At 48.1% G+C, this 18694-nt stretch overlaps 2 protein-coding genes and 1 pseudogene across 2 annotated transcripts; all 3 read right to left on the minus strand.

The window, feature by feature from the left end:
- Positions 1–3971: 3971 nt before the first annotated feature.
- LOC114685795 (keratin-associated protein 10-4-like) lies at positions 3972–5729 on the minus strand. Its single transcript, XM_028860419.2, has one exon. The coding sequence runs from the start codon at positions 5303–5305 to the stop codon at positions 4550–4552; it is 756 nt and encodes a 251-aa protein (XP_028716252.1). The 5' UTR covers positions 5306–5729; the 3' UTR covers positions 3972–4549.
- A 4141-nt stretch (positions 5730–9870) lies between these two features.
- On the minus strand, positions 9871–11128 carry LOC114685796 (keratin-associated protein 10-3-like). Its single transcript, XM_028860420.2, has one exon. It carries the CDS (start codon positions 11088–11090, stop codon positions 10425–10427), a length of 666 nt encoding a protein of 221 aa, XP_028716253.1. The 5' UTR covers positions 11091–11128; the 3' UTR covers positions 9871–10424.
- A 4640-nt stretch (positions 11129–15768) lies between these two features.
- LOC114685797 lies at positions 15769–17187 on the minus strand (annotated as a pseudogene).
- Positions 17188–18694: the final 1507 nt, after the last annotated feature.

The following is an 18694-nucleotide window of genomic DNA, read 5'->3' on the forward strand; positions in this document are numbered from 1 at the left end:
ACCACTCTGCTGCAGGACTCGGGCACACTGAGGACAATGTATTTACTGGAGTCCGACTTAGGCACCTACTCATGCTCAGCCCTGCTCCAAGCCTTGGGGACACCTTGGGATCCGGTCACTTATCATTTCACGGACCCTGTATTCTGCCACTTTTCTGAGGTCAAGGGCACATCCTTGTGGATACTCTAAGCTTTAGATATCAAATAGCTTCTTCCTCTATCATCAGACACTTTCTGGGGTAGGTGAGTGGGTGGCTGGGCTTGGAATATCTGTGGCTCTAATGCCGGAGAGAGATGATGAGTTAGAGTCCTCCATACAGTCAGATGGAGAGGGTTAATTTCAACCAAAGCCTGTGACTCACCAGATTTATTGAAAGACAACAACCTGAACACCCAGGGAGCTCAGCTGAGAAGACAGTGCCACTTGTTGGATCCTCAGGCAGAGCTGTTACAATGAGAAAGCTGTGTAAACCCAGAGAAAGATTTTTTGTTTCTTTGTTTGTTTGAGACAGGGTTTCTCTGTGTAGTTTTGGTGCCTTTCCTGGATTTCATCTCCAGACCAGGCTGTCCTCGAACTCAAAAAAAAATCTGCCTGGTTCTGCTTCCCCAGTGATGCGATTAAAGGTGTTCTCCACCACCACCAGCCTCAGGAGAACATTTTGAAGACTTACATGGGAACCCCAAGGGCAGCAATGAGAAGCTGTGGCAGACTCCTAGAGACCAGAGGCAATTGATCAGAACTACAGACACAGCAAAGTCAGAATGCAAAATAGAGATATCCCAATTAATAAAATAAAGAGAATTTGCTGTCAGCAGGAATGTCATTTGGACAAAGTGGCAGCATACAGCATGGAAAAGACTTTACCAGCTGCACATCTGATACAGGGCCAATGTCTAACATGCAGAATGAACTTTGAAAAATGAGCATGAAGAAAACAACACAATTAAAATGGGGTGTATGCCTAAGTAGAGAGTTCTAGAGGATAAAACACATACGGCTGAAAAACATTTAAAGAAAAGTTCAACCTCCTTACTCATCAGAGGAAAGCCAATCAAACTATTCTGAGATGTCATCTTACTCCCAGCAGAATGGCCAAGGTCAACAAAACAAACAACAGCTCGTGCTGGTGAGAATGTGGGGAAAGGAGACCCACATTTATTGCTGGGGTGCATGAAAACTTGTACAGCCACCATGGAAATCAGTGAGGCAGTTCCTCAGGAAGCCAGAAATCAACCTACCTCAAGATCCAGCTGAACCTCTCTTGAGTATGTACCCAAAGGACTCTGCATTCTACTACAGAGACACTTGCTCATCCATGTTCATGCTGCTCTATTCATAATAGCCAGAAATGGAAACAGTCTAGATGTCCATTAACTAATGAATAGCTTATGAAAATGTGGTCCATTTACACAATGCAATGTTACACAAATGTTTAAAGATGGAACCGCAAAATTCTTAGCTAAACTGATGGAGATAGGGAAAAAATTATCCTGACTGAGGTGACCCACATCCAAAATGACAAGTATGGTATGTATTTGCTTATATGTGGGTGTTAGCTGGTAAGTCTTCTATAAGGAAAGCACAGTCTGCATAACCCAGGGGTTAGGTATAGAGAAAAGTATTGGAGGCAAGGATTTCCTAAGGAAGGGGAAATAGAATAGATAGTTATGGAAGGACAAGATGGAGCTAGAATGGGAGAATTAAACAGAGGAGGGAACAGAAGGGGAGTGAGGAAAAGACACATGGAAGGACACCTAACACTAAGGACCATTTGGGGGTCAATTGGAAACCATATATATATCCATATCTTTATCTCTCTATACACATATGTAAGAACTATGAATAGATTCACCAAATAACAGTGTAGACAAAGCTCCAAATCAACATCTCTTGGCACCAAATTAAACCTCTAGTGCTGGGAATGGATCACATATAATTGAGTTGTTGGCCAAGGGGCCCCATGCAAATCTCCAAGCAACTGAAGCTACTGTGAAGGCCATTGGTTGCTCTCCACAAATGGAAGGCAAGGCTCTGTTGGTGAAGACAACCCTGCCCTGCAGAACTCACTGAACAATGAGAAGTTGAGCTGGTGCCTATCCAGATTCTTTCCTCCTACTGAGACCTTTCATGGTACTGTAAGGCACTCTGCGTGCTCCCATAGGATGAATGTAAACACCAAGCTAACTATAAAACCTTCAGTCTACAAGGGTGATTTGTCCACAAAGTACACCAGTCCAAAAGTGGCACCTAATCTGTGGGAGTAACCAACCACTATCTGATTAGACTTCAGACCCACTCCATGAGATAAACTCATGCCTGACACTGCTTGGGTGGCCAAGAACCTGAGACCAGGTCAGCCATGGAAACCTAGCTCTGAAGGGACCTCTAGTGGCTTCCTGCTGTGCTTGTGCGTCAGTGTCTTGCCTAGCCATCATCCAAGAAGCCTCCTCTGCAGAAGATGGGACCAAATACAGAGACTCAAACTGGACAACGTGAGACACTGATAGACCTTGGAGCACCTGGCCCTAAATGGGATGTCTTCATAAAATCCTTTTCTCAGGGCTCAGAGAGGACGCAGAGACATTCCAAGAGCCACTGAGGATGGAGGACACTAAGGACACAAAGCCTTCTGGACCCCAAATGGTGAAATTACAAAGACTGTGGTAGCATGCACGGTCTAAGTCAGACAGGGTTCCCAGTACTGAAAGGAGAAGTGGACACAAACCCCATCCCTAATTCCAACTGAGAACCACTCACAAAGGAAAAGTAAGTGTTACCACATAGAGTCTCACTGGGCATACAAACCACACTTAAGGGCACGCCCCATGCCGAGTGCAGATGAAAAGAAAAAACAAACTCAAAAGTATTTTTGGAGGTTTTTGCTTTCATAATACTTTGGACTTTCCTTTGTGTGTGTGTGTGTGTGTGTGTGTGTGTGTGTATGTGTTTTAATCTCACAGGTGTTTGCCATATATATATATACATATATACACATATAGTATGTATATACTATACATATACATGTGTATATTATTAGTTTCCAATTTTATGCTTTAATGACATTTCTCTATGTACAAAAGTATGTGTCTCTGCACGTGTTATGTTTCCTGTGCTTTTCTTTGGCTCTTTTTTTTCTGATTTATTTTGTCTTATTCTGAATCATTCTTTTTTTTTTTTTTTCAACAATCCATAGGAGAAGCCAATGGCCCAGATATGATCAGCAGACAACCAGGACACCAGAAGACAAGAGACTGCTTAGTCTCCATCCTGCTCCAGACTCTTTAAAAGCCAAACATTTATGGACGAGTCATTATACCAAGCTAGTTCTTCTAAGGTTTATTTTTACTTATGTGTAGGTGTTTCTGTGTATTTATTATGTATACAATATGCCTATATGCCTGAAGAGGGCACAAGATTTCATTATTGATGGTTTTGAGCCACCATGTGGTTGCTGGGAATTGAACTTAGGACCTCTGGAAGAACAGCCAGTGCTCTTAACCTCTAAGTCATCTCTCTAGCCCGGGTTTTTAGGATTTATAGATACCATAGATACCTCAATCAATAAGACCACTGACTGTGCAAAGAATAAATAGGAGCAATATCATTTGTGTACATATGTGTGTATGTGCTCACATGTTTGTATGAACACCACTCTAGCCCCACAAACTCATGTGTTCTGGGTGGATTCAGGAGCAAGGCATAGCTGATCATGGCCCTGGTACTTCTGCACCTTCATCCAGGCCTCCATTGGTGCTCTGTCGGGGACAAGACCATGACTCAGCCAAAAAGATCAGGCATTCTGGGAAAAAGCCACCAGAGTAAGAACTGGAAGAAATTTCTGGAAACAGATTTGGATCCAAGAGAGAACCAATATGGAAATGACCAGTCAGCCTGAAAACAGAAAAAATGTGGAATCTTAGAGAACCAGATGAACATCACAAGCTCTTTGTGAATCTCCAGTTTTATTTAATTTCACAAGAGTAGAAGATGGCGATGGAGGGCCGCCAGGGGTTGAGGGGAGCTCAGTGGAGGAGGGAGGTCACAGAGGAGGAGACCTCCATGTCAGCTCAGCTCCGAGGACCAGGAAAGGGGGACAGGAGCCAGAGTTTGCTGTCTCTAAATAGGTCAGGTGTCCAGTAGCCACAAAGTGTCTCCCTGAAGCCTATTGGGTAATGACTGCTTCAAAAGAGCCACACAAATAGAAACAAGACAACCAGACAGTCAGTGGAAGGCCAACACTGGATGCAGCTTGGGGCCAGGGTACCAGAGAGACTGACTTGTACCACACACACCTGCCCCCATGGGGGGCCAGATACTCCTGGGAGGCCTTAGAAGGTTTTCAGGACTCACAGGTCATCAACTGGTCATGGGATGGTAGCCACCATCGAGGCAGATGAAAAGTGTGGGAATAAGCAATACAGAGGACACTGGGGGCTGAGGACAGAGAGGAGGGTAGGAGGCTGAGCGCAGTTGTGGGGAGCAGGACAGCTGGGATCACAACTGTGAGAGTATCAGACCTGCACTGTGGGACTCTGAAGCATGGGACAGGTCAGCAGCAGCTGGACTTCTGGCATGAGGAGAGGCCACAGCAGGCCTGGCGGGAGCAGGCAGGGCGGCAGAGCAGGGACACACTGGAGCAGGGCTTGCAGCAGCTGGGCTGGCAGGAGGAGGCACAGCAGGAGGAGGTGGGCACACAGCAGGCAGGTCTGCACACAGGGCGGCAGAGCAGGGACACACTGGAGCAGGGCTTGCAGCAGACAGGCTTGCAGCAGACAGGCACACAGCAGGAAGATTGACAGCATGAGGGCTGGCAGCTAGACTGCTGGCAGCATGAGGAGGATCCCGAGCAGATGGGTATGCAGCAGACAGGCTTGCAGCAGACAGGCACGCAGCAGGATGGCTGGCAGCATGAGGGTGTGCAGCAGACAGATTGGCAGCAGGGGCTGGACACACAGCTCACTGGGGTGCAGATTAGGGTCAGGCAGGAGGCTGGGGCACAGCAGCTGGGGGCACAACAGCTGGACTGACAGCAGCTAGGGACACAGCAGCTGGACTGGCAGCAGCTGGGCACACAACAGCTGGGCACACAGCAGCTGGACTGGCAGCAGTTGGGCACACAATAGCTGGGCACACAGCAGCTGGACTGGCAGCAGCTGGGCACACAGCAGCTGGGCACACAACAGCTGGGCTGGCAGCAGCTGGGGGCACAGCAGGTAGGCTCACAGCAGCTCTCTGGGCAGTCATCCACCTGCCAGGAGGAGTTGGTGAGGGCGTCAGAGCAGACAGACATGGTGGAGGCGGCCATGGCGGGGTTGGCTGGAGGAGGGTGAGTTTGTGAGAGAGTGAGTGTGTATGTATGTGTGTGTGTTTGTGTGTGTGTGTGAGGTGTCTGGTGGCAGCATTTATACCCCTGGGCTGCTTGTGTTGTGCCTCAGGTCCTGGCTTCCTTTTCCCTGTCTGTGTTTGGGGTCAGCCTGTTTTGTCACTAGTGAGGGACCATCAACAAATAATGCTCTCTGCTGACACTGCCCCTGGGGAAACCCCACAGAGATGACCAGATCTCAGGGGAGGTGGGGATGGCAGCAGACAGGTGACCTTCTGGAGGTGGCAGCCACTGTCCTATCTCTGAAGTCTTAGTGCTTGAGGCAGCTTCTTCACATGGGCAGAGATGGAGGGAGGACAGCCCAGGGGTGGGATAAGAAGATGGTGGCATGTGCTCCTGACCTGTTCTGTAGAACTTGATGTCTAGGGGTGTCCCTTCTTTCGGTGAGAACTCAAGGATCCCTTGGTGCCTGTGGGAGGCCTGAAGGAGTCAATAAGAGAGCAAGAGGGTGAAGGCTTCTGTCACCTTTCAAGTTGAAGTTGAACTTCTCTGGAGCCCCTGACAGTGTCCATGACCCTCATAGGCCTTTGTGTCCTCTGAGCTCCGGCAGTTTCTCCTGTACCCAGGTCCTCAGAGCTCCTGTTGCCCCAGGGACACAGCCATCTCAGTCCCTCAACACCACTCTGCTGTGGGACTCGGGCACACTGAGGACAATGTATTTACTGGAGCCTGACTCAGGCACCTACTCATGCTCAGCCCTGCTCCAAGCCTTGGGGACACCCTGGGTTCTGGTCACTTATCATTTCACAGTCCCTATACTCGGCCACTTTTCTGAGGTCAAGGGCACATCCTTGGAGATATCTGAGCTTTAGTGTCTGGGGTGGGTGAATGGGCGGCAGGGCTTGGAATATCTGTGGCTCTAATGGCAGAGTGAGATGGTGCGATAGGATCCTCCATACAGTGAGATGGAGAGGTTCAATTTCAACCAAAGCCTGTGACTCGCCAGATTTACTGAAAGACAATAACCTGCCCACTCAGGGAGCTCAGCTGATGAGACAGCTACTTGTTAGATCCTCAGGCCGAGCTGTTACAATGAGAAAGCTGTGTGCCCAACCCTGGGAAAGATCTTGAAAACTTCCACGGAATCCTGAGGGCAGCAATAACCGGTCTTGGTCAGACTCCTGGAGACCAGAGGCCATAGGTCAGAACTACATACAGAGCAAAACCATTTTAGAATCTAAGGCCAAATAGAGACCTCCCAATGAATAAAATAAAGGGATTCATGCCATCAGGAGGAATGTCACTGGGACAAAGTGGCAGCATACAGCATGGAAAAGACTTTACCAGCTGCACATCTGATACAGGGCCAATGTCTAACATACAGAATGAACTTTGAAAAATGAGCATGAAGAAAACAACACAATTAAAATGGGGTGCATGCCTAAGCAGAGAGTTCTAGAGGATAAAACACATCCGGCTGAAAAACACTTAAAGAAAAGTTCAACCTCCTTAGTCATCAGAGGAAAGCCCATCAAACTATTCTGAGATGTCATCTTACTCCAAGCAAAATGGCCAAAGTCAACATAACAAACAACACCTCGTGCTGGTGAGAATGTGGAGAAAGGAGACCCACACTTATTGCTGGGGTGTATGAAAACTTGTATAGCCACCATGGAAATCAGTGTGGCAGTTCCTCAGGAAGCCAGAAACCAAACTACCTCAAGATCCAGCTGAGTCTCTCTTGAGCATGTACCCAAAGGACTCTACATTCTACTACAGAGACACTTGCTCATCCATGTTCATTGCTGCTCTATCATAATAGCCAGAAATGGAAACAGTCTAGATGTCCATTAACTAATGAATAGCTTATGAAAATGTGGTCTATTTACACAATGGAATGTTACACAAATGTTTAAAGATGAAAGCGCAAAATTCTTAGCTAAACTGATGGAGATAGAGAAAAAATTATCCTGACTGAGGTGACCCACATCCAAAATGACAAGTATGGTATGTATTTGCTTATATGTGGGTGTTAGTTGGTAAATCTTCTATAAGGAAAGTACAGTCTGCATAACACAGGGGTTAGGTATAGAAAAAAGTATTGGAAGCAAGGATTTCCTAAGGAAGGGAAAATAGAATAGATAGTTATGGAAGGACAAGATGGAGCTAGAATGGGAGAATTAAACAGAGGAGGGAACAGAAGGGGAGTGAGGAAGAGACACATGGAAGGACACCTAACACTAAGGACCATTTGAGGGGTCAATTGGAAACCATATATATCCACATCTTTATCTCTCTATACATATATGTAAGAACTATGAATAGATTCACCAAATAACAGTGTAGACAAAGCTCCAAATCGACATCTCTTGGCACCAAATTAAACCTCCAGTGCTGGGAATGGATCACATCTAATTGAGTTGTTGGCCAAGGGGCCCCATGCAAACCCCCAAGTAACTGAAGCAATTGTGAAGGCCATTGGTTGCTCTCCACAAATTGAAGGCAAGGTTGTTGGTGAAGACAACACCTCAGGACCTCACTGAACTCTGAGAAGTTGAGCTGGTGCCTATCTAGATCTTCCCTCCTACTGAGACCTTTCATGGTACTGTCAGGCACTCTGCATGCTCCCAGAGGATGAAGGTAAACACCAAGCTAGCTGTAAACCCTTCAATCTACAAGGGTGATTTGTCCACAAAGTACACTTGTCCAAAAGTAGCACCCAACCCGTGGGAGTAACCAACCACTATCTGATTAGACTTCAGACCCACTCCATGAGATAAACCCATGCCTGACACTGCTTGGGTGGCCAAGACCCTGAGACCAGGTCGGCCATGGAAACCTAGCTCTGAAGTGACATCTAATGGCCTCTTGCTGTGCTTGTGCGCCAGTGTCTTGCTCAGCCATCATCCAAGAAGCCTCCTCTGCAGAAGATGGGACCAAATACAGAGACTCAAACTGGACAACGTGAGACACCGAGAGACCTTGGAGCACCCGGCCCCACATGGGATGTCCCCATAAAATCCTTCTCTCGGGGTTCAGAGAGGATGCAGGGAGATTCCAAGTGCTACTGGCAGTGGAGGACACCAAGGAAACAAAGCCTTCTGGACACCAAGATGGTGAACTCACAGAGACTGTAGCTGCATGGACGGAGCCTGCACAGGTCTAAGTCAGATGGGATTCCCAGTATTGAAAGGACAAGTGGACACAAACCCCATTCCTAATTCCAAATGAGAACCACTCACAAAGGAAAAATAAATTTTATTCCATAGAATCTCACTGGGCATAAAAACCACACTTAAGGGCATGCCCCATGCCCAGCAGTAGATGCTCAACACAAAAAAAACCTCAAAGGTATTTTTGGAGGTTTTTGCTTTCATAATGCTTTGTCTGGCTATTTTCCTTTATATATACGTGTGTGTGTATGTGTGTGTGTGTGTGTGTGTGTGTGTGTGTGTGTGTGTGTTTTAATTTCATAGGTCTTTGGTATATATATTATGTTTATACACTATATATACATATGTATATTATTAGGGTTGCCAATTTTGTGTTTTAATGGGATTTCTCTATGTGCAAAAGTGTGTGTCTCTGCACACGTATGTGTTTGTTGTACATTTCTTTGGCTCTTTTTTTCTGTTTTGTTTTGTCCTATTCTCTTTTGTTCCTGTTTTTTTTTTTTTTTGGTTTGTTTGTTTGTTTGTTTGTTTGTTTTTAACAATCCACAGGAGAAGCCAATGGCCCAGCAGTGATCAGCAGACAACCAGGACAGAAGAAGACAAAAGACTGCTTAGTCTCCACCCTGCTCCAGACTCTTTAAAAGCCAAACATTCATGGTCATGTCATTATAAATCCTAGGTCTTGTGAAGGTTTACTTTTCCTTATGTGAAGGTTTCTGTGCAGCACCTGTGGGTGCCTGTGGAAACCAGAAGAAGGTATTGGATTCCTCGGAGCACGAGTTCTGGGTGTGTGTGAGACACCTGACATGGGTCTTGGAAACCGAATTTGGATCCTCTAAAGGAGCAGTAGTTGCTGTTAACAACTAATCCTTTTCTCCAGCCCCATGAACCTGGGTTTTTAGGATTTATAGATACAATATGTACCCCAACAAGAACACTACTATACAAAGAACAACACATAGGAGCAATATCATTTGTGTACATTTGTGTGTATGTGTTCACATGTTTGCATGAAATCCACTCTAGCCCCACAAACTCTATGTTCTGGAGGTCTTGGGAGAAAACCCCAAATCTAACACAGCTGATCTCGGCCCTGGTGCTTCTGCATCTTCACCCAAGGCCTCCATTGTGCTCTGTCGGGGACAAGACCATGACTCAGCCAAAAAGACGAGGCACGCTGGGAAAAAGCCACCAGAGTGAGAACTAGCAGAAATTTCTAGAAACAGAATTGGATCCAAGAGATGACTGATGTGGAAATGAGCAGTCAGACTGGAAACAGAATAAATGTAGAGGCTTAAAGAACCAGATCAACATCACAGGCTCTTTGTGGATCTCCAGTTTTATTTTATCTCACAAGAGTAGAAGATGGCAATGGAGGGCCACCAGGAGGGAGAGAGAAGCTCAGTGGAGGAGGGAGGTCACAGAGGAGGAGACCTCCATGTCAGCTCAGCTCCAAGGACCAGGAAAGGGGGACAGGAGCCAGAGTCTGATGTCTCTAACTAGGACAGGTGTCCAGTAGCCACAAAGTGTCTCCCTGGAGCCTGTTGGGTAATGACTGCTTCAAAAGAGCCACACAAATAGAAACAGGACAACCAGACAGTCAGTGGAAGGCCAACACTGGATGCAACTCGAGGCCAGGGTGCCAGAGAGACCGTCCTATACCACATACACCTGTCCCCATGGGTGGCCAGATTCTCCTGGGAGGACTTAGAAGGTTTTCAGGACTCACAGGTCATCAACTGGTCATGGGATGGTAGCCACCATTGAGGCAGATGAAAAGTGTGGGAATAAGCAATACAGAGGACACTGGGGGCTGAGGACGGAGAGGAGGGTATGAGGCTGAGCCCAGTTGTGGGGAGCAGGATGGATGGGGTCACAACTCTGAGGGTATCAGACCTGCACTGGGGGACTCTGAAGCATGGGACAGGTCAGCAGCAGCTGGACTTCTGGCCTGAGGAGAGGCCACAGCAGGCCTGGCGGGAGCAGGCAGGGCGGCAGAGCAGGGACACACTGGAGCAGGGCTTGCAGCAGCTGGGCTGGCAGGAGGAGGCACAGCAGGAGGAGGTGGGCACACAGCAGGCAGGTCTGCACACAGGGCGGCAGAGCAGGGACACGCTGGAGCAGGGCTTGCAGCAGACAGGCTTGCAGCAGACAGGCACGCAGCAGGAAGATTGACAGCATGAGGGCTGGCAGCTAGACTGCTGGCAGCATGAGGAGGATCCAGAGCAGATGGGTGTGCAGCAGACAGGCTTGCAGCAGACAGGCACACAGCAGGAGGGCTGGCAGCATGAGGGTGTGCAGCAGACAGATTGGCAGCAGGGGCTGGACACACAGCTCACTGGGGTGCAGATGAGGGTCAGGCAGGAGGCTGGGGCACAGCAGCTGGGGGCACAACAGCTGGACTGGCAGCAGCTAGGGACACAGCAGCTGGACTGGCAGCAGCTAGGGACACAACAGCTGGGCACACAGCAGCTGGGCTGGCAGCAGCTGGGAGCACAGCAGGTAGGCTCACAGCAGCTCTCTGGGCAGTCATCCACCTGCCAGGAGGAGTTGGTGCGGGCGTCAGAGCAGACAGACATGGTGGAGGTGGCCATGGCGGGGTTGGCTGGAGGAGGGTGTGTCTGTGAGAGAGTGAGTGTGTATGTATGTGTGTGTGTTTGTGTGTGAGGTGTCTGGTGGCAGCATTTATACCCCTGGGCTGCTTGTGTTGTGCCTCAGCTCCTGGCTTCCTTTTCCCTGTCTGTTTTGGGGTCAGCCTGTTTTGTCACTAGTGAGGGACCATCAACAAATACTGCTGTCTGCTGTCACTGCCCCTGGGGAAACCCCACAGAGATGACCAGATCTCATGGGAGGTGGGGATGGCAGCAGACAGGTGACCTTCTGGAGGTGGCAGCCACTGTCCTATCTCTGAAGTCTTCGTGCTTGAGGCAGCTTCTCCACATGGGCAGAGATGGAGGGAGGACAGCCCAGGGGTGGGATAAGAAGATGGTGGCGTATGCTCTCAACTGTTCTATAGGACTCGATGTCTAGGGATGTCCCTTCTTTCGGTGAGAACTCAAGGATCCCCTGGTGCCTGTGGGAGGCCTGATGGAGTCAAAGCAAGCCAGAGGGTGAAGGCTTCTCTCACCTTTCAAGTTGAAGGTGAACTTCTCTGGAGCCCTGACAGTGCCCATGACATTCATGGACCTTTGTGTCCTCTGAGCTCTGTCAGTTTCTCCTGTACCCAGGTCCTCAGAACTCCTGTTTCCCCAGGGACACAGCCATCTCAGACCCTCAACACCACTCTGCTGCAGGACTCGGGCACACTGAGGACAATGTATTTACTGGAGCCCAACTCAGGCACCTACTCATGCTCAGCCCTGCTCCAAGCCTTGGGGACACCCTGGGATCTGGTCACTTATCATTTCACGGACCCTGTACTCTGCCACTTTTCTGAGGTCAAGGGCACATCCTTGGAGATATCTGAGCTTTAGATTGTCAAATAGCTTCTTCCTCTATCATCGACAGTGTCTGGGGTGGGTGAATGGGCACAGGGCTTGGAATTTCTGTGGCTCTAATGGCAGAGTGAGATGGTGTGATACGGTCCTCCATACAGTCAGATGGAGAGTTTAATTTCAACCAAAGCCTGTGACTCACCAGATTTATTGAAAGACAACAACCTGAACACACATGGAGCTCAGCTGAGGAGACAGTGCCACTTGTTGGATCCTCAGGCAGAGCTGTTACAATGAGAAAGCTGTGTCTAACCCAGAGAAAGATTTTTTGTTTCTTTGTTTGTTTGAGACAGGGTTTCTCTGTGTAGTTTTGGTGCCTTTCCTGGATTTCACTCTGCAGACCAGGCGGTCCTCGAACTCAAAAAAATCTGCCTGGTTCTGCTTCCCCAGTGCTGTGATTAAACGTGTTCTCCACCACCACCAGCCTCAGGAGAACATTTTGAAGACTTCCGTGGGAACCCCGAGGGCAGCAATTAGAAACTGTGGCAGACTCCTGGAGACCAGAGGCCATTGATCAGAACTACGAACAGCAAACTCAGAATCTAACACAAAATAGAGATATCCCAATTAATAAAATGAAGAAACTTTGCTGTCAGCAGGAATGTCACTGGGACAAAGTGGCAGCTTACAGCATGGAAAAGACTTTACCAGCTCCACATCTGATACAGGGCCAATGTCTAAAATAAAGAATGAACTTTGAAAAATGAGCATGAAGAAAACAACACAATTAAAATGGGGTGCATGCCTAAGCAGAGAATTCTAGAGGATAAAACACATAAGGCCGAAAAACACTTAAAGAAAAGGTCAACCTCCTTAGTCATCAGGGGAAAGCCAATCAAACTACTCTGAAATGTCATCTTACTCCAAGCAGAATGGCCAAGGTCAACGAAAAAAATGAGAGCTCGTGCTGGTGAGAATGTAGGGGAAGGGGACCCACACTTATTGCTGGGGTGCATGAAAACTTGTACAGCCACCATGGAAATCAATGTGGCAGTTCCTCAGAAAGCCGGAAATCGATTGACCTAAAGATCCAGCTGAACCTCTCTTGAGCATGTACCCAAAGGACTCTACATCCTACTAGAGAGACACTTGTTCATCCATGTTCATTGCTGCTCTATTCATAATAGCCAGAAATGGAAACAGTCTAGATGTCCATTAACTAATGAATAGCTTATGAAAATGTGGTCCATTTACACAATGGAATGTTACACAAAAGTTTAAAGATGAAACCGCAATTTTTTTTAGCTAAACTGATGGAGATAGGGAAAAAATTATCCTGACTGAGGTGACCCACATCCAAAATGACAAGTATGGTATGTATTTGCTTATATGTGGGTGTTAGCTGGTAAGTCTTCTATAAAGAAAGTACAGTCTGCATAACCCAGGGGTTAGGTATAGAGAAAAGTATTGGAGGCAAGGATTTCCAAAGGAAGAGAAAGTAGAATATATAGTTATGGAAGGACAAGATGGAGCTAGAATGGGAGAATTAAACAGAGAAGGGAACAGAAGGGAGTGAGGAAAAGACACATGGAAGGATACCTAACACTAAGGACCATTTGGGGGGTCAATTGGAAACCATATATATCCATATCTTTATCTCTCTATACACATATGTAAGAACTATGAATAGATTCACCAAATAACAGTGTAGACAAAGCTCCAAATCGACATCTCTTGGCACCAAATTAAACCTCCAGTGCTGGGAATGGATCACATCTAATTGAGTTGTTGGCCAAGGGGCCCCATGCAAATCTCCAAGCAACTGAAACTATTGTGAAGGCCATTGGTTGCTCTCCACAAATGAAAGGCAAGGGCTCTGTTGGTGAAGACAACCCTGCAGAACTCACTGAACAATGAGAAGTTGAGCTGGTGCCTATCCAGAGTCTTCCCTCCTACTGAGACCTTTCATGGTACTGTAAGGCACTCTGCGTGCTCCCGTAGGATGAAGGTAAACACCAAGCTAACTATAAAACCTTCCGTCTACAAGGGTGATTTGTCCACAAAGTACACCAGTCCAAAAGTTGCACCAAACCTGTGGGAGTAACCAACCACTATCTGATTAGACCTCAGACCCTCTCCATGAGATAAACCCATGCCAGACACTGCTTGGGTGGCCAAGAACCTGAAACCAGGTCGACCATGGAAACCTAGCTCTGAAGTGACCTCTAATGGCCTCCTGCTGTGCTTGTGCACCAGTGTCTTGCTCAGCCATCATCCAAGAAGCCTCCTCTGCAGAAGATGGGACCAAATACAGAGACTCAAACTGGACAACATGAGAGACTGAGAGACCTTGGAGCACCCGGCCCCAAATGGGATGTCCCCATAAAATTCCTTCTCTCAGGGCTCAGAGAGGACGCAGAGACATTCCAAGAGCCACTGGCAATGGAGAACACTAAGGACACAAAGCCTTCTGGACCCAAGATGGTGAAATTACAAAGACTGTGGCAGCATGCACGGTCTAAGTCAGACGGGGGTTCCCAGTACTGAAAGGAGAAGTGGACACAAACCCCATCCCTAATTCCAACTGAGAACCACTCACAAAGGAAAAGTAAGTGTTACCACAGACTCTCACTGGGTCTACAAACCACACTTAAGAGCACGCCCCATGCCCAGCAGCAGATGGCCAGCACAAAACAAACTCAAAGGTATTTTTGGAGGTTTTTACTTTCCTAATACTTTGTCTAGACTTTTCTGTGTGTGTGTGTGTGTGTGTGTGTGTGTGTGTGTGTGTGTATGTGTGTCTTTTAATCTCACAGGTCTTTGTCATATATAAATATATATATATACACACATATAGTATGTATATACAATATATATACATATGTATATTATTAGGGTTTCCAATTTTATGCTTTTATGGTATTTCTCTATGTGCAAAAGTGTGTGTCTCTGCACATGTATGTGTTTCCTGTGCTTTTCTTTGGCTCTTTTTTTTCTGATTTGTTTTGTCTTATTCTGATTTGTTCATTTCTTTAAATCCACAGGAGAAGCCAGTGGCCCAGAAGCGATCAGCAGACAGCCAGGACAGCAGAAGACAAGAGACTACATAGTCTCCACCCTGCTCCAGACTCTTTAAAAGCCAAACATTTATGGACAAGCCATCTTAACATCTCAGATCTTGTTAAGGGTTATTTTTACTTATGTGTAGGTTTCTGTAAAGCACCTGTGGGTGCCTAGGGAAACTAGAAGAAGATAATGGATTCCTCAAAGCACGAGTTCTGAGTTCATGTGAGATACCTGGCATGGGTCTTGGAAAACGAATTTGGATTCTATGAAAATGCATTATGTGCTATTAACTACTGACTCCTTTCTCCAGACCTGTGTCCCTGATTTTTAGGATTTATAGATACAATATGAACCTCAATAAGACCACTGACTGTACAAAGAACACATAGGAGCAATATCATTTGTGTACATTTGTGTGTATGTGCTCACATGTTTGCATGAAAACCACTCTAGCCCCACAAACTCGTGTGTTCTGGTTGGTCTTTGGGAGCAAGCCCCAAATCTAACACAGCTGATCATGGCCCTGGTACTTCAGCACCTTCACCCAAGGCCTCCATTGGTGCTCTGTCGGGGACAAGACCATGACTCAGCCCAAAACATGAGGCACTCTGGGAAAAAGCCACCAGAGTAAGAACTGGCAGAAACTTCTGGAAACAAATTCGGATCCAAGAGAGAACCAATATGAAAATGACCAGTCAGCCTGAAAAGAGAATAAATGTGGAATCTTAAAGAACCAGATGAACATCACAAGCTCTTTGTGGATCTCCAGTTTTATTTTATCTCACAAGAGTAGAAGATGGCAATGGAGGGCCACCAGGAAGGAGAGGGGATCTCAGTGGAGGAGGGAGGTCACAGAGGAGGAGATCCCATGTCAGCTCAGCTCCGAGGACCAGGACAGGGGGACAGGAGCCAGAACCTGCTGTCTCTAACTTGGTCAGGTGTCCAGTAGCCACAAAGTGTCTCCCTGGAGCCTGTTGGGTAATGACTGCTTCAAAGGAGCCACAGAAACAGAAGCAGGACAACCAGACAGTCAGTGGAAGGCCAACACTGGATGCAACTCGAGGACAGGGTGCCAGAGAGACCGACCTGTACCACACACATATGTCCCCAAGGGTAGCCAGATTCTCCTGGGAGGCCTTAGAAGGCTTTCAGGACTCACAGGTCATCAACTGGTCATGGGATGGTAGTCACCATCAGGGCAGATGAAAAGTGTGGGAATAAGCAATACAGAGGACACTGGGGGCTGAGGACGGAGAGGTGGGTATGAGGCTGACCCAGTTGTGGGGAGCAGGATGGATGGGATCACAGCTCTGAGGGTATCAGACCTGCACTGGGGGACTCTGAAGCATGGGACAGGTCAGCAGCAGCTGGACTTCTGGCCCGAGGAGAGGCCACAGCAGGCCTGGCGGGAGCAGGCAGGGCGGCAGAGCAGGGACACACTGGAGCAGGGCTTGCAGCAGCTGGGCTGGCAGGAGGAGGCACAGCAGGAGGAGGTGGGCACACAGCAGGCAGGTCTGCACACAGGGCGGCAGAGCAGGGACACGCTGGAGCAGGGCTTGCAGCAGACAGGCACGCAGCAGGAAGATTGACAGCATGAGGGCTGGCAGCTAGACTGCTGGCAGCATGGGGATCCAGAGTAGATGGATGTGCAGCAGACAGGCTTGCAGCAGACAGGCACACAGCAGGAGGGTGAGCAGCAGACAGATTGGCAGCAGGGGCTGGACACACAGCTCACTGGGGTGCAGATGAGGGTCAGGCAGGAGGCTGGGGCACAGCAGCTGGTTTGGCAGCAGCTGGACTGGCAGCAGCTTGGCTGGCAGCAGCTGGGCACACAGCAGCTGGGCTGGCAGCAGCTGGGCACACAGCAGCTGGGCACACAACAACTGGGCTGCAGCAGCTGGGGCACAGCAGGTAGGCTCACAGCAGCTCTCTGGGCAGTCGTCCACCTGCCAGGAGGAGTTAGTGCAGGCGTCAGAGCAGACAGACATGGTGGAGGCGGCCATGGCGGGGTTGAATGGAGGAGGGTGTGTCTGTGAGAGAGTGAGTGTGTATGTATGTGTATGTGTGTGTGTGTGTGTGTGTGTGTGTGTGAGGTGTCTGGTGGCAGCATTTATACCCCTGGGCTGCTTGTGTTGTGCCTCAGCTCCTGGCTTCCTTTTCCCTGTCTGTGTTTGGGGTCAGCCTGTTTTCTCACTAGTGAGGGACCATCAACAAATACTGCTGTCTGCTGTCACTGCCCCTGGGGAAACCCCACAGACATGACCAGATCTCAGGGGAGGTGGGGATGGCAGCAGAGAGGTGACCTTCTGGAGGTGGCAGCCACTGTCTTATCTCTGAAGTCTTAGTGCTTGAAGCAGCTTCTCCACATGGGCAGAGATGAAGGGAGGACAGCCCAGGGGTGGGATAAGAAGATGGTGGCGTGTGCTCCTGACCTGTTCTGTAGAACTTGATGTCTAGGGATGTCCCTTCTGTCAGTGAGAACTCAAGGATCCCCTGATGCCTGTGGGAGGCCTGATGGAGTCAAAGCGAGCAAGAGGGTGAAGGTTTCTGCTGCATTTCAAGTTGATGTTGAACTTCTCTGGAGCCCTGACAGTGTCCATGACACTCATAGGCCTTTGTGTCCTCTGAGCTCTGGCAGTTTCTCCTGTACCCAGGTCCTCAGAGCTCCTGTTGCCCCAGGGACACAGTCATCTCAGTCCCTCAATACAACTCTGCTGTGGGACTCGGGCACACTGAGGACAATGTATTTACTGGAGCCCGACTCAGGCACCTACTCATGCTCTGCCCTGCTCCAAGCCTTGGGGACACCCTGGGTTCTGGTCACTTATCATTTCACAGTCCCTGTACTCTGCCACTTTTCTGAGATCAAGGGCTCATCCTTGGGGACACTCTGAGCTTTAGATTATCAAATAGCTTCTCCCTCTATCATCGACAGTGTCTGGGGTGGGTGAATGGGCGGAAGGGCTTGGAATATCTGTGGCTCTAATGGCAGAGTGAGATGGTTTGTAAGGGTCCTCCATACAGTCAGATGGAGAGTTTAATTTCAACCAAAGCCTGTGACTCACCAGATTTACTGAAAGACATAAACCTGCACACCCAGGGAGCTTAGGTGATGAGATAGCTACTTGTTAGATCCTCAGGCTGAGCTGTTACTATGAGAAGGCTGTGTGCCCAACCCTCGGAAAGACCTTGAAAACTTCCACTGAATTCTGAGGGCAGCAATGACCAGTCTTGGTCAGACTCCTGGAGACCAGAGTCCATAGGTCAGAACTACATACAGAGCAAAACCATTTTAGAATCTAAGGCAAAATAGAGACCTCCCAATGAATAAAATAAAGGGATTCATGCCATCAGGAGGACTGTCACTGGGACAGTCATGTATGCTGTCAGGGGCAGCATACAGAATGGAAAAGACGTTACCTGCTGCACATCTGATACAGGGCCGATGTCTAACATACAAATGAACTTTTAAAAAATGAGCATCATGAAAACAACACAATTAAAATGGGGTGCAGGCCTAAGCAGAGAGTTCTAGAGGATAAAACACATCCGGCTGAAAAACACTTAAAGAAAAGTTCAACCTCCTTAGTCATCAGAGGAATGCCCATCAAACTATTCTGAGATGTCATCTTACTCCAAGCAGAATGGCCAAGGTCAACAAAACAAACAACAGCTCTTGCTGGTAAGAATGTGGGGAA

Source organism: Peromyscus leucopus, chromosome 16_21 (assembly GCF_004664715.2).
Source record: "Peromyscus leucopus breed LL Stock chromosome 16_21, UCI_PerLeu_2.1, whole genome shotgun sequence".
In the NCBI taxonomy this organism is placed as follows: Eukaryota; Metazoa; Chordata; class Mammalia; order Rodentia; family Cricetidae; genus Peromyscus; species Peromyscus leucopus.

Bases quoted from the DNA above. Each gene is read 5' to 3' on its own strand.
- LOC114685795 (XM_028860419.2), bottom strand. From the start codon at position 5,305: ATGGCCGCCTCCACCATGTCTGTCTGCTCTGACGCCCTCACCAACTCC.
- LOC114685796 (XM_028860420.2), bottom strand. From the start codon at position 11,090: ATGGCCACCTCCACCATGTCTGTCTGCTCTGACGCCCGCACCAACTCC.